The sequence below is a fragment of the Ruditapes philippinarum genome, unplaced genomic scaffold (assembly GCF_026571515.1).
Source record: "Ruditapes philippinarum isolate M1 unplaced genomic scaffold, ASM2657151v2 ctg894_1_1_1_1, whole genome shotgun sequence".
NCBI classification, from domain to species: domain Eukaryota; kingdom Metazoa; phylum Mollusca; class Bivalvia; order Venerida; family Veneridae; genus Ruditapes; species Ruditapes philippinarum.
The window spans coordinates 59,520-76,747 of NW_026863751.1; the positions used below are offsets into that span (position 1 = coordinate 59,520).

At 30.0% G+C, this 17,228-nt stretch overlaps 1 protein-coding gene across 1 annotated transcript in view; it reads right to left on the minus strand.

The window, feature by feature from the left end:
• Positions 1-17,228, minus strand: part of LOC132723228 (mitogen-activated protein kinase kinase kinase 5-like) — a 76,416-nt gene that overhangs the window by 22,514 nt on the left and 36,674 nt on the right. Inside the window, exons 23-30 of the mRNA XM_060707905.1 lie at positions 16,568-16,636; positions 15,705-15,769; positions 15,140-15,209; positions 14,501-14,590; positions 10,956-11,024; positions 9,820-9,873; positions 6,530-6,547; positions 2,789-2,824 (exon numbers count right to left, since the gene is read on the minus strand). Coding sequence (XP_060563888.1) covers positions 2,789-2,824; positions 6,530-6,547; positions 9,820-9,873; positions 10,956-11,024; positions 14,501-14,590; positions 15,140-15,209; positions 15,705-15,769; positions 16,568-16,636 — 471 coding nt within the window. The remainder of the gene's footprint in view (positions 1-2,788; positions 2,825-6,529; positions 6,548-9,819; positions 9,874-10,955; positions 11,025-14,500; positions 14,591-15,139; positions 15,210-15,704; positions 15,770-16,567; positions 16,637-17,228) is intronic.

The window sequence follows — 17,228 nt, forward strand, 5'->3', positions numbered from 1 at the left end:
ATCTTTAGCTTTCAAATTCCAAATATTCAGTATAAACTACATGTAAGATGAATGAAAAAATTATCAAATTGTATCACTTAGTAGTTTGCCTTGCCATATATACTGTGCTATGGGTATTTAAATAACTATAAGTACTAACAAGAGCACTGCATGAAGTGTTAACGCTCGTCTGTTGCAAAAATAAATGTGGAAAAACACCAAAAATACTACTTTCAAAATTCATATGTCTGTCCATTGTCTAACAATTGTACTTTGTCACGATAAGCAAGTACATGTTTTCCCATATTCATTTTGATAACATTTTAATGGGCTACATTAAAGTTTTTTCCAAGACAGTGATCATAATAGCTCAATTTTTTCTTTGAAAAGACAAGCTAAATATGAAAAGAGACATGTATATTCTAATGATCTATATATATGCATATTTCCAAAGGTGATCTTTGTTGCAAGTGTTTAAATATCCCATTATATTTATATTTTCAATAAAATACACTGTTTCTTTAATTTTCATTAAAGATGCAACTGTTCATATACTCGGGCACTGATTTTACAGTCAAACAGAAATACAGAAATACTGTAGATTGAAATACTGCAGTGAGTTGATTATTTCATAACTTGTGAAATAATGCAAAAAAGAATGAGTTTATAGAAAAGTAACTAAGGAAATTAAAATGTAATGACAGTATTATCAATCTACAGTTAAATGATGAACATGAGACAATCAAATCAACAGATTGTACAAGTGCTGAAACTTTAGTAATATGATACATAGAACTTTATTTGACTGTACAATTATTAATATACAGAACTTCATTTGGTTGTACAAATGTTAATAAACAGAACATTATTCTACTCACTGTACACAAATAATTAATACAATTAGAAATTTATTTGGCTGTACAAATATTAATATGTATACAGAACTTAATATATGGTAGCTTTTAAAAATAGTAATATAGAGAACTTTCTTTTACTGTTCACATGTTAATATGCAGAACATTATTTTGCTATATACAGTAACACTGAATGTAGGATAATCAATATTTTATATTTAACAGCCACATAATTATGTTAACTGAGTTTTACACAAGTAACATCAACCCTGAGTTATATAACATGAAATATGTTCAGTTAATACATTTAACAACATTGTTATTTTGTCAAAAAATATAACATAAAAGTGACTATAATAACATTTCATACATAACCTATAAATTAAAAGTGTTGTTTTTTTTCTATATTGTAATAAGAAAATAATATAAAATAAATCCTTCAACAAGACAATCCAATAAATAAGAATGGGTTTTAGGGAGAGGTTAACTAAACTTAAAGCAATAAAAGGTTAAAAAGTATCCAACCACCAAAAGATCTCATATATAATAGTTTTTGACTGTAGCTGAAATGTTAACTTTTGCTCTGTGAAAGAAGGCTATATATATACACAATGAATTAACTTTCTTGGTAAATAATTACATGTGATTATGTACAGCAGATGCCTAATGTTTTGACTTCTGTGAATATATAATATAGAAAATTATACATAAGCCAGCTCTGAATATTGGCTTGTTATGTTTTTAACTTTTGAAATTAATAGCTAATTAAAATAATTGAGAAAAACATAATGGACATCTTAAATCAATGACTTTTGTTATGAGCCATAATATGAGCTAATGTTGCTAAAAGAGGTTCATCTAACATTTGTTATCTACGGTAGAACTCAAACAAAACTATTACATTTCTACTAAAGATCTACAATAACATACAAGTTAAAAGATACCCTCCAAAAATTACTTGACAAGTCACAATTAAAGTAACAAGAGCTGTCGGTAGGACAGCAACGCTCGACTATTCTTAGTGCTTGATAGTAAAAAAATGCTTGATAGAGTTACCTCCTCCTGTTTACAGGTTGGGGTCATGATGGTGAACAAGTGTGCAAAGTTTCAAAGCCATATGTCAATGGACTTTGAAAATATTTGAACTATTACAAAAACTTTAACGTAAATTCTAAGTCGAAAAGGGGGCATAATTCTGTCAAAATGCTTGATAGAGTTACCTCCTCCTGTTTACAGGTTGGGGTCATGATGTTGAACAAGTGTGAAAAGTTTCAAAGCCATATGTCAATGGACTTTGAAAATATTTGAACTATTACAAAAACTTTAACGTAAATTCTAAGTCGAAAAAGGGGCATAATTCTGTCAAAATGCTTGATAGAGTTACCTCCTCCTGTTTACAGGTTGGGGTCATGATGTTGAACAAGTGTGCAAAGTTTCAAAGCCATATGTCAATGGACTTTGAAAATATTTGAACTATTACAAAAACTTTAACATAAGTGGTTACGCCGACGCCGACGCTCGGGTGACTGCAATAGTTAAACCAACAACTTAACATATGCAAAGCTACATATCTCTATAGTTATAATTAGGGGAGGACATAATTATTACTAAAATATGTATCTACTAGGTTTATAGTGCTGCCATATCAAATGCAGACACATATCTATTTTTATAAAACAATCTACAGGACTTGTTTGTGCTGCTTATCGTGCAAATCAACATAACAACAGCACAACATCACTCTCTTTTTTTTATTTAATTAACTACATGTATGCTCCCCTCCTGCAGATGCTTGCTGGTAATATCAACTGGTTCTAAACATTTTCTTCCAAATATTTGGCAATGAATATAGTATTTCGAAACCAGTCAAGCAAGTACAGAGGAAGATCACTGGAAAAATGCATTGTGGGTAAAGTCACAAGCATGCAGACAGCAGATGGGTGGGGTTACAATACCTTCTTTTTGCTGTTTCCTGAAAACTCTCTGTAGCCCTTTATAGAAAGTAGGGAGAAATAAGTAGTAGAAAAGTGGTAAAACAAAACATAACATAACATGTGGGAAGTCAAACTCCTCCAGAGAGATATAGTAATGCTACAGGCAAGCAAAGACCAATTTAATATTATAACATTAACATAATTTTTAACATTTGTAATGAGGCATTATTTTATATGCTGCATTTATTTTCTAATAAACCTTAGGTAACAGTTTTATTGTCAATTTACTTTATTTCTAATCATAATATTAACTTAAATACTTTTAATTTTCTTATGATCTTTATCATCTGTACAAGTATGATGTAGCTATTGTCTATAAGTATAAGACTAACAAAAGTTATCCAGTTTAAAGCACAATGCCAGAGTTTGAGAAATCAAGTTAAGTTTCAATACAAATAAATAGAGGTGTAACTTTACAGCAAAGATACATATTGCACAAGCCATTACTACTTACAACCCCTAAATAAAGTAATAAAATAACTGACTATTTCAATAAAATTTTAGGATGCATTAAATCAATTTACTTATTATTTCTTTCCTGAGATGCAGCAGTCATTGAATTTAAGATTTTGAATTTACTGGCCCAAATTCCAGTCTAGAATTTATTCTACTATACATTTAACTAAATTTTCTTAAAATTTACACTGGCCCGAAACTTATTTACACTGGCCCAAACTAATTTTTACAAGCCATGGGCCACCGGGCCAGTGCTAAATCGATGACTGTATAGAAATTAATTATACAACTTCTTCATTATTTACTGGTACCAGTTTTTTCACCATATTACGATATGACAGATTTACATCATTCTATAGCTTACACTAATTCTTTACATGCAAGTATCATCGAACAATCCGGGAATGTAAAGCAATTATAATGTTTTGCATGGCAAACTAAAAGCTCATTTAGAACACCACTGAAATAAACATCTACTTAATAAAACAATCAACTCTGTATTTAAAGTCAGGGAAAAACTTTAAAACCAACAGCACTGTTCCTATAAAATCTAACTCGGAAAACTAACTTTTGTACAACTTAGCAATTCCATGATGAAATCTTAGGTCTGGTTTTCAAAGTATACAGAAGCAAAAATTCAAAATTCTTTACAATCTGATATATCTTTTATGTAAATTACTTTTTCATAAAATCATATAATAATATTATGTGAAGTTTTGTGGGGACAGGTAGGTGTTTCTTAAACACTATGCATCTTTACAGAATGATCAGTTTATTAATGAACAAAAATAAATCATTTACAGGTAAACAGATTTAAAAGGTGTCAGATGTGTAAATTAAGAAACTTATCCCCTAGTCATGTTGGATCATAAGTTAACTGTTTTCATTTTAGAAGAAATGTCTTCAAAATAAGTTTTTTTTCAAATGACAATATTCACTCCTTAAAATATCAAAAGTTAAACTAGAGAGTCATGGTTGCCATATATCGCTCACTTGAAATCCAGTGCAAGAAATGGTTACAATTTTCAATGCAGAAGTAAGATCACATTTGGTGTATTATTTTTACCACAGTTGAATAATTTATAAAATTATCCTAATAGGTATGCTATGAATTGCTACATAATCTGGGCATTGTATTTTTTTCACAACATTTAAATTTGTTTACTTATATGATTTGTATAAACTAAGTCAGGGGCATGACTGATATAATTTTTTTAAAATTAAGGTGATGCTCAAGCTAGGTATCTGGAAAACTCTTTTGGTATTGTATCAGTTAAATTTCTAAAGTATATTTTCAGCTCTTGTAACTTAACTATGCAACAGACTGAAACCATTTATAACTTTCATAAGAGGACAACTGACATCAATACTGTTTGGTCTAAATTTGAAGATATTGTTTTAAAAAAATTGAGGATTACAAAAGACAATGGCCATATTGCCATCACAGAAGCGCATCTCTGAGCAACTTGTGCTCAGGTGAGCTAATATAAAACCAAAACTGATTTCTCAACTGCTACCACTAAAAAGCATTAGAATTTAGTAATAATTCTAGTTAATTTTCTCTTACTATATGCCCTGACAATTTCATTCATTATTTTATTTGTCTAACTCTATCCACACCATTGCAATGAAATAAATCTAGGAAGGGTAGATTGCTACACTGCAGATATAGGAAGTGTGACCAAGACTAATCATTCCTGCATTTAAGGAGGTATATCATTCAGTATAGGGAACATTCCTAACATATCTACTGATCATTTGGTCCATATAAACACACATAATTGTGAGCCGCGTCATGACAAAACCAACGTAATGCGTTTGCAACCAGCATGGATCCAGACCAGCCTGCGCATCCGCGCAGTCTGATCAGGATCCATGCTGTTCGCTATCAGTTTCTCTATTTGTAATAGAGTTTGTAAGCGAACAGCATGGATCCTGATCAGACTGCGCTGATGCGCAGCTGGTCTGGATCCATGCTGGTCGAAATCACATTACGTTGGTTTTGTCATGACGTGGCTCAATTATCAATTTATAATAAACTGATTGTATCAAACAAATCCACACAAAAAATTGTAGCATTGATTAATAATGATTACTTTTTTGATCAATTAGGCAGTAGAAGCCAGTTAAAATGGGTAGCAAATCATTGGTCAATTTCAAATAAATACAATCAACCAGGAGGAAAGCTTGAAACAAAATTAATGGTTTCACACTTTGTTTAGCTGAGCAAGGATAAAATGAAAACTGCAAGCTTTGATAAAATTGTGTATTATTTTAGCTCACAGCAAAGCACTTTTAGTTTAAAAATAGAATTCTTTTTATCATAATAAAATCATCATTAAAAAAAAATCCAACGAAACTTAAACAGCATCACATAGACAATCTAAGGGTCAATTAAGTTCATGTTTTCCATTTAAGACTTATTCAGGACAGCACACACACTCCACTTTCCTCAGTGCTTAGAAAAGGGGGCAAAGGTGCTTAGCAGATTTACCTGACCATCATTATAAGTATTGTAAAGTGATAACCTTTAACAATTTGTAAGAAAAGGGAAATATTCTTTGTAACAAAATGGGAAATAATTTAGCAAAAACGACTTAAAGGGTTACCTGTCCAATAGGAAAGCATTTACAGTTTGATAATCAATTTAGTATTCCATTAGTCTAATGTGGATATCTTTAAAGTTTTTGAAAAATGTATCTGAACAAAAGGGTTAAAAAAATTACGAGTTGAAACAAGTGGAAAAATAAAATTTAGGTGAAAAAAGTGCAAAACTTTGCAAACAGTATGCCTTTTAGAAATGGTGACTTGATTGTGAACATGTAAATGTATACAAAGTTTAAAGTGAAGAACATTTTGATAATAGATGTATTATTAACTGAGTTTGAAGAAAATAACTTTCCTGTAAACAAACCCAAACAAAAACACTAACTTGAGCTAATTTAGGTACTTTGCAAAAAATCATTTCATGATTATCTTGAGATGACATATTTACATTGTGTGAATTTGAATAGCTTTCTGAGAGAATAGACCTACATGTAACTGAAAAAGTTAACTAAAACCAACTTTGATGAGACTGAGGTAAAGTGGAATCTGTCTCTCCATATGTTTTCACTTTTTGTCAGTCCAAAATTATTACAAATTTTCGTTAAAAAAGGCAAGTTAAGATAAGATAAAATAGTGTGTTTATAAGACCAAACATGGCAACCATTGATTACTAGAAGCTATCAGGCATGTAACACCTACCCCTTGTATAACACTCTCCTACACAGGAAATAAAATAAACATCATTATACATCTTTATCTGTACTATATTTTTCTCTGCTTTTTATTTATTAATACAATATAATTTCTTTTAAATGTTCACAGTCTGTGAAATTAGCTTATGTTCTGGTCTGTGTTGCTTAACCATTCACCTGCTGAGTTTCTAAAATGGAGCCATTGCTGCCAGTTTCAATTTTTGGAACTGGTTATTTATTATTAATTTGGCAGGTATCAAGATAAAAATTCAATTGTCATCAATCCAAAAATGATGATCAATGAAAAATTTGTCAGCCAACAGCATACAGTCTGGTCAGACTGCATTTATGTGCCAACAGTTGATCTGGCTTTATACTGGTACCAAAAGGCTAAACAGTAAAAGTTCCAGCAGGGTAAAGGTTAAACATGATCGGAAGATATTACATTAATAATATCCAATGCTAGAAGCAAAATGTAGGAAAACATCAAATTGGATATACTTTTAGAAAAAAATATGAATATTTATGACAAATCTTCTTATCTTAAAAAAAAATGTTCAGAGAAACCTAGATCTATAATCCAAAACAACTGTTCAATCATATTTTGGGGTACATTTTTACTTACAGCAGTAAGAATTAACCAAAATGAAAATTGTGCCAATGTGTATCTTTCCCCTGCTTTTTCACATGATCAAATTACAAAGTCCAATTTCACAGACTGTTAAAGAGTATCATTTATTAAGTTATTCATCCATTATCATAATTACAATGCTATTACATTAATTGATAAAATATCTTTAAAATAAAAAGCTCACAAATTGTTGTTATTATTCATTCTACAAAACTGTATAATGTGTTGAGTAAAAAATTGTGTATAATTCCATGCAAATAGGTAAAAAAAACATGCAGATAAATAAAATAAACACCAAATATTGTGTGTATAAATTAAAATTCTAAAGTAAATTCTTATATTTCTGAGATACAAAAGTAACATCACTAGTTAAACTTAATTCATTATAACCATAAACAAATTTGTGGTAGTTATAAACTTTCCAGTTCTAAAAATTGATGAAAAAAGATTAAGTTCTTGTGTCTTCTATACTTTTTTTCCTTTTAAGTCAGTTTTTTTCTTCAGAAACTTGCTTATCTAGCAGTAGAAACATGATGAATTACTACCATGAATAAATTCTAGAGTTTGAAAGTCACCTTATAAAATGTCAAGCACAATAATAATTGCCATTATCATAAAGTCTTATATATACTTATTTCCTTAAAATAAAGTTTCCAATAAATGCCATTGGTTTTAATAAAATAGCAAAGCTTCTATAACATTAAGATATTATGTTTGTACATCAGTCTAATATAACCTTTAATACAAATAAAGACTTTCAATCAAGATAAAAGTTTAACCTTTATTCTTCTGCAAAATGGACATAATGAATCTGTACATTCTTAAATAAAGGGATATTATAATATAAATTTATTTTACTTGGAAAACACAGTATTAGTATTTTTAAAAATTGAAACAAACCATATTTAATTTAAAGGAACTTGTGAAGCCAACCATGTAGGGTCTGATAAGTTTGCATGTATGTAACCAACTGGCCTGGCCTATACACAAGTGTAACAGATAGGCAATTATCAAAAGATATGCACAGATCATAGTATCACAGAGTATTGTTAACCAGACACCCAATAGTAGTGATACAAGCTGGAGATCATCAAGTTCTTGAAACCAAATTTGAGATAAGACCCTAAACCACTCGACTATTTAAAGAATGTAAAACATACTGGAAAGTTCTTCATTTGTTTCTTTTAAATTTGACAAAGCAAAACATAACAATCAAGATTATTCATATCTTAACATGCAAAAATAGTCAATAATTCCACGCAACCCACCGAAATCTCATGATTACTATTCGGAATATATCAGCAAAGTTCAATCTTTAAAAGGAGTGGGGCAGTCTTTTTAATAACTTTGGTAGATTTAATATTTTTCCCTCAACAGTTTTAATTATCAATTATTGGTCAGTCACCAACTGAACTTGACATCGACAAAAGAGCATAATGTCACTTTAACCCCTGCTCCATTATTAAACTCTTAGTCATCTTGAAAGACAAAAACAGGCAAATTTCTGTACAGATGTAAAACTAATTACACAAACTCATTGTGAGTGAATATTAATGTGATTGAAAATTACACATACAAATGTATCAAAATCTGGCAAAACAAACTGTAAAATCAAAACCACACATTTTAAAAGCTGTAGCTGTTACATAGAAATAAATAAAAACAAGAAAGCCATAATGGCCCTGAATTGCTCACCTGAGATTCATGCTAGAAAAGGGTAAAGACAGTAATAAAGTCACATTGGATTTGTCTTTTTTTTTCTCTAGGTTGCATGATTTAAAAAAATATTTGTAGATGTCTATTACAAAATGCTGCATGGCAAACATACAAGTTTTTGGCATTCTTATTTCACACAAGAAATGTTAATTAATCAATTAATTGTTTCACATGACTGTAAGTTTTTATAAACTAAATGACCCCCAGGGTCGGCCAAATTTTTACCCTATGGGCATGATTTATATAACTATTGTAGAAGGTGAATTGGTAACCTTTAGGCATTGTAGTTTCTCAGAAGCTTTTTCTTTTTACTCTAAAAGTTTATATAAATTAAGTGACCCATGTGGTGCAGCCAATTTTGACCCCAGATGCATGCTTTACATAACTTTTTATAGGTCCACAAGCCAAATATCTTAGCTTGAGGCAGTGCAGTTTCATAAAAGAAGATGAAATGTATTTTTCTATATAAGTCTATGTAAACTTAGTGATCCCTAGGACAGGGCCAGCCAACTTTAAGTAATACATGTTTGTATTTTGGTTATATTTCTAACCAATTTTTCTTGATAACTAACAAGTAATTACTAATTGATTACTTTGATTCAGCAGTGAGAGAAAATTACCATTACTCTCAATGTCTGAGATCAAATCTATATTACAGAGAAATTACTAAGTGAGCGACAAATTTTCTAACAGAAAACTAAATAAACAGCTCACAGGGAAAGTGTTTCAAAGTAAACAACCTCAACAACTTAGCCTAATGGACGACTTTCAGACCATGCAAAAAGAAGGGATCATAAACTGCTTACGGACAATCAACCATCACTAAATAACTTACTATAACTTTAGGTCAAAATAAGTTCTTTTTAAAGAAACAACAAGCATATGAAGAACTGAAAAAAAAACAAGAAAAATCATACATGGGGAATAGCAGTAAACACTGTTTCACTTACTCTGCATGTACTAGGGTACCGTCAGATTCTGCACGCTTGCGGAAAGACTTTGGCCTAGAAATACGGCTAACAATGCTCAATATATACAATATCTAGAGAGATAGAAATTCCATAATAATGTAAAATATTACCATGCACCAGTCATCTCAGGATATTTGATAAAGACAGATTATAACATATAATAAGGAGTCAAAGGGAAACAACTCTCATGAAGTCATGCAATTCATGTCCATTTATCACCTTTGAAACAATCTTACAGACTTGTTGTGAAATTCACCCAAAAAACTTGTTTTTGTAACAAATTTGACATGTTTTGAAAATAACTTCTTTCAACACTGGTTATTAAAGAAATCAGTTCTTCATATTTATTAACAGCAATTTTAAAAGTTTCAAGACTGCTAAATAATATTACTTAAAACAATGTCAAGAATGTGTTAGAAAAACTAATACTTAAAAATTTTGCTGTTCTATGCAAATGTCAAACCAATTTAATTCTAATAAGGCAAATGTTTTGAGCTAGATAAACAGCTACCGAGATAGGTACATGTGATCACTGAACAAGGATAATGCTCTAAAATAAATAACTATTATATATAGAGTGATAATGCTCTAAAACGACTATTATAGAGTGTTAAAATATTTCAATGTACATCAGTATAAGCTAATATAACAAAATAAAATCTATTTTGTGAAATCTATTCATAGACAAGTTAAACAAGTATGGTGGAGGTTTATAATAACCATGGCAACAATAGTGAACTTACTAACATGTACAAATACCCTGATAATGGCTACATGCAAGGCCAGCAGATTTTGGCTAAACTTTGTGAATAAAAATTTTCAAAAATGTTCATGCCTATCGTCAGAGTAAGAAGCTATAGTTTGGGTTTTTGTCCAGCTCATTTCATCTGATACCATCACCTCGATATGATGTTTTAGTTACAAAAGTTAGAAAAACATAGCCATGTTAGTCTAAATTCACCAATTTAGACTTTAAAAATCAGCCAAATATCCCTTAAAAATGATCAACAATGAAAGTTTAGCCAATATACCATATACTCACTTCACTACATGAATGAGTGTGGTAAAAGTTTGGGGAAAATCATTCTAAGTAACTCTAGATATATATTGCATACCTTGTATCCAAATCAAGCCCACCAAAAGTATGGACACTTTGTGACCTATGGTGACCTTTTTGTCCCGTGCTGCAAGCATAACATAGGACGCATGCTAAAACCTACTGTAAACACGGCTAAGTCTTTTTATCCTTTTATTAAACAAACGGCATTATCAAGCCTAAGAAAGTCAATACCATTTTTTGTTCTTTTTTTGTTTGTTTCTGATTTGTATTCTTCTGTTGCTTTTTTTACCAATATCAAAGGAACAAAAAATATTAAAAAATAAATGAAGTGTTAAAAATATTATCATCATTTAGTGTGATCTTAAAAGGACTCCACTGAGGTTTAATGACATGACTAGACTGGAAATCATTTTTTCGAGATTCATGTTCCATTTGATGTAGATCTATACAAATAACTTCTGTGCAAAATTTCAGATCATGAGCTCATTTCCAATTTATTTTTAAGTATATTTCTAAATTATTTTTTGTATATCTTTCTAAGCGCCCAAGCTGATCTATGTAAGAAATTCAAACTTCATGTTTTCATGCTTTTGGACCTCAGTGGAGTTCCTTTAACTGCACATTGCACAAGCAAATTGTAAAATGTGCTCATAAGTGAAATATAAAAACAGGTTGAATGAACCTTATATTTCATTTCTTTGTTTTATTTGATAAATTTCATACAGTTTTTTTCCAAATTTTTGTAAAACATAAACAAAAATTCTCAATTCTGAAAGTCAGGTAATGTTCCCAAAATGGTAAAAAATCCTGCTTAAACAAGTTTTTTAATCTGATAGGATAAAACTTAGCCTGTTCTACAGAGAAAACAACAAAATATTCAAACAAAAACCTAAAAATTGGGTAGCAAATAGTTATAAATATATCACTATATTTTATCTATTATATAATTATGTTCTATCACTCCAATGGAGGATACAAACAGAAAATGGGGATGTACTATTCAAACTAAATTGCTGCATGGCATGGGGTAAATAATAAAACTAAGCATAATATGTAGGGGGCAAATCACTATAATAATTTACATGGGATATATTCAAACACACACATGAAAATGCAGATAAATTTATACGTTTTTCAACACTGCATTTATTAACGAAACTTCAAAAGAGTAGTTTGACATCCAGTAAACAGGCATAAGAACAGCTAGTAATAAATATACAACTAATAATAAGGAATAGGGGCAATATTATATTTTATTATATGATCTAAAAATAGCTGCAATCTCATTGGTCCAAACTGTAGTCAACATAACTTTTTATAAAATCATATTCACTGGGTGTAGTATCATATTAACTGGCTGAATTGGATTTTCCAAGTCTAAATATAGATTGAGACTCATATTCAATGACCATACACCGTAGACTGTTAATTACGTGTGTTAATTAAAAAATAATTGTTGCGTTTTGTTCTTTATGGCATATTTCTCGATTGAAATATCATTACTTTACTGTTATACTTAAAGGCTAAACCGCATCGATGAGTATAAACTTGAATTACTTTTGTATGCGCAGCGTTCGCGTAGTCGTTGCACGCCTAACACGTGCGTCTTTTTTCCCGCGCTTCAACGAGGCAAAATTTGTACATGTATATAAGGATGTACTTTTTCGTGATTTTTTTTAATTCTTAGCCTATTCATATAATAAAACAATTATTGACTAGTGAGCCATTGAATATGATGTGATATTCACCGGCAGAAAGTCATATTGACCTCGGCTATCGCCTCGGTCAATATGTCATCTGCCGGTGAATATCACATCATATTCAATGGCTCACTAGTCAATAATTGTATAATATTATATAATGAATAAGGTTGGCTTATTTTTCCAGTTAAAATAAACTTGACCGGAATTCTTTAGGATTCTTCAACTCTGTTTTTACTTCAGTTAAACCAAACAAACTCAGTAGCAAGTGTCAATTGTTTTTAAATTTAGACAAAACACAAGCTAGCTAAGCATTTCAAACGTGAACTCATAAATTTATAACCCTGCATGATGCTGATCCTTACGGGCAATACATTATTATAAAATAATTCTTCTTTTATACAAGTTTACATGTTTATAAATCTAGTTTAAATATATAGGCACCATTGTATAAAGAATCAACTATCATACCATAAATCATCAAAAATTTGTCCTAAACTATTATATACATCATGTTAAAACTGTTAGAGACAATATTTCACTCTCTCAGTTACTGAAGACTTTTATCATTACTCAGCCCACTTAACAACAACACTATCTCATAGACTTATGTTATATCACACTAAAATTTTTACATACAATATATCAACATCATATATTATAAGAGTTATGCCACTTGTTCATGATTAAAGGAGGGGACCAGTGACCAATACTTTGAAAGTATAAGAGTTAGTATAAAACTATAACAACAAATTGTAGCAATGAAAAGGAATCTTGCCTGTGTTTGATATAACAAATATCTTATTTAACATTGTATGGGCTTATAAATGGGTTTCAAACAGTTTGAATAATTTAAAGTCTTAAAAACATGGAAATAAGATACAAATGTACCTGAATATATCAACAGATTACTGGCCTATTATATAAATTGGATAAATCAAAAGTTTTTGCTGATATTAATTTAAAGGAATACAACTTCCAAAATGGTCATAATTAATTAATTCATACTTCATGTTTGATGGAAACATGAAAAAATCTAACAAGCGTAAATCTTAATACCCCCACTCCCTTAAAGTGACATTATGCTCATATTTTCATAGACAAGTTGAGCTGAATTGACTTTATATTTCAAAAGACTGACTGTTAAAATGGTGTCTGACCAACAATTGATATTGGAAAACGTTCAGGCCAAAATTATAAATCTGCCTTAAATATAAAAAGACTGCCCCACTCTTTTTATAAACTGAGCGTTAGAGGAAAATTCTAATAGATATTTACAGAAATTTTATTTGGATCTACCTATTATTTATTGTTTATGGGAAGTAAATTATTAAATTAAAAGGAATTATATCAAAATGTAACTTAATTTGATATTCACCTGTTCACCCACTATATACCCTTGGATGGGCATAATGTCACTTTAAAAAAGTAGGGGCACAAAAAAATTATATGTCCTTTCAAAATAGATGACAATATGGATGACATTAGCAGTATTTACTATTATTTGCTACAATAATGTTCACAATTTTAACACAACACAAATTTGATTTCTACTTCAAGCCAACAAAATAACATCCATTTTATTCATACATGCTTTTTTATGATCCTATACTTTAATAAACATATAATTTAAACAGTTTTCCAATAACAAAGATGAACAGGATTACTGAAACTATCTATAACATTACTTAACTTTTTAATTTCAATATCAAATGTGAAAGCATCTGGCTTTAAGGGGATGACAAGCTAAAAATTGTGCATTTTATATATAGAGATTTTTCTAGCATTACTCCTGACTACGTTAAAGGTACAATAATTAGACAAAGATGTTGCTATAGTTACTAAAATAGTTAAGATTTTTTATAGATAGATTTTGTTATTTAATTGATGATAAACTTACCGTTCTTCTTGAACAGTGTCCAGATCATCCAGAATGTTTTCCATACTTCCTGAGAACCCAATGGCATTCCGGGCTACCACAGATGCAGGACTGAAAAACATATTGCAAAACCCATGCCATGTATTATATTTTCAAAAATTCAGATATCAAATCTCTTACAAGAAAGTTACACAATATATTTGTCAAGTTTTGGGGTGTTTTTTTGTATGCTTGATTGCGAAATTTTGCAATTTTCTAAGATTATTAAAGACATATGCCTATTCATGTTTCCCTGTAAATACATTTAAATATGGAAACTGAAGTAGAACTATCAACTTTTAATCATTTTGTATGACTTGCGAGATATATATCAAAATGACCCTGGCAGGATTCCACATATTGATATCAAAATGAATTTAACAATTAATCTATAAAATGGAGTATAAACACTCAAGATAGCTGGTTTAATATAAGTGCACCAAATAAAATGATAAAATTGTTACATTGGGTGACAATCCTTTCATGTTAAAATTCATTTTAAATGGGTCAATGTTTTACATAATTATAAAAGCAAAACTGTAAAGCAGGACAAAATTGACCAAGGTGCGATCTCTCATTAAATAGGAAACTCTAATGCAATTTTCACTTAGAGTTACATACCCTGATTTTTGTGGTAGTTTTAGTTTCATTGTGTTATCTGTTCTTCTACTGACTATACTGCTAGCTGGAACTGTAAACAGATGAAAAATTTATATAAAACTATGACTACATTCTGGGAATGTAAACAAAAATACAGACACGTTATGCTAATCTTGACTTAACACAAGTGTCTTGAAAACAAGAGATTGGTAGGACAGCTACTGACAACTACTGTCAGTGCTTGATAGTAAAACAAGAGCAAGGATGATGTAGAATTTTCAAAAAGTTCAAAAATTGCTATAATTCTGTAAAAATCAAAGTTAGAGCATTGGTGCTTGGACAGTGACCTCCTATAATGCTTTTTTTATAGTTTGCGAAGTTTCAACCTATTCCCTTAATTAGTCTAGAGATAACAACTTGCATGCAAAAACTTAACTAGGGTACAATAGCTCTCCCTATCCTTTGGATAGTCAAGTTACAACATATTTATGAGCCGGACATCTAAAGACTTATCAGTAAAATAAAATAAAATCGTAAGACAAAAGCTACATATACTGACAAACATGCAAGAAAAGTAATAATTTACCCGAGGTACTTCTCAGATACTCTACTTCTGTCATTTTCTTCTTTTTCTTCTTTGGTGCAAGGGTTCTACAAAATGGGTAACACAATAAATAAATAATTCAGAAATATAGTTAATTTAGACAACAACTGTATATTGCAGATAATATACAAGTCTGGGTTGAGATAACTGGGGTGTCATAAAATCTAAAATAGACATTGAAAAGAATTACAGACAATTAAAGGGTCTTCACTGAGATTTTTTTTTTACATGGACTGGAAATATTTTTTCTGAAACTTGTGCGAAATTTGATGTAGGTAACTAGTAACTTATTTGCAAATTTTGACCATTCACTCACTGTTTTCTGAGAATAATCATTTTGATTTTGCAAAATGATCAAATTTTTAAACCGGGCTTAAAATTGTGCAAAAAATCAGTATAAATTCAACTCACAGTACATTTCTTTATTATCTTTTGCATATTTTTTCATTTTATGTGCATCACTTGATCAGTGCAAGAATTTCAAATTTTATATTTTTTAGGCTTTTTGACCTCAGTGGAGCTCCTTTAATTTGTAACTTAGATAATGGATTGAACATCTAATGAATATCAAATAAAAAGCAACATTTTCATAGAAATAATTTTATGTTTGATCAAATTACAGAAAAAAGCAAAATCCTAGAGCAAATGAGTCCTCTATAAAATATGACGTCAATATATTTCTATTTCAGAACTACTTTTGATTCTGTAATATAAATATCTTACACTGGTGTAAAACTGGTTTTTTCTAGCACCAGACAGTGAGTGTGAACAGTAGATAAACCTGTCTGATACGCAAACTATTACAATATTATATGAAAAAGTAATTCACATTAAGTAGTACTTACTCTTTTATAAAGGGATGATCCAACAGTTGTTGTGCAGTAAATCTTTTCTCTGGTTCAGGAGCAAAACATCTGAAAAACATTTTTTTCAAACTCTTGTACAAATAACTGTTTTGTTTTCTTCAAGGTTTTTACCCAGTAAAATTAACACAGTAAATTATCACAATTTATGTCAATCAACATAATATCTAGCAGTTCTGTGTGACAATTATTCACTTTAATTGCTTGCATTATCAATTCCTTACGATCAAAATAAACAATACACACAACCTAGTCATTAGCGAGAACAGAAGTTCAATGAACTTTATATGTTGTCCAAATGTAAACAAATACTTCCCCTGATTCTACGTGAAGTAAGTTTCATTTTATATCATTTCATTTCCATAAAGCACATAAGCCCATGATGACAATATACAATACAATAAAATGCTAATGTATATGACAAGATAGTGTAATGAATAGTAATGAGTGAAAATAATTAGAACATGTATATACATGTAGTTCATATCTTATGAATGTACAATGTTAAACTTAAAAACAGCAATTATGACTGTTAAGATTACTTATATAACATGAAAAATTAAATATCATAAAAATATATTCATCAGAAAGTTTAGTAATCAGTAGATACAATCAAATGAATGGCAGTGTATGCATGTTGGGC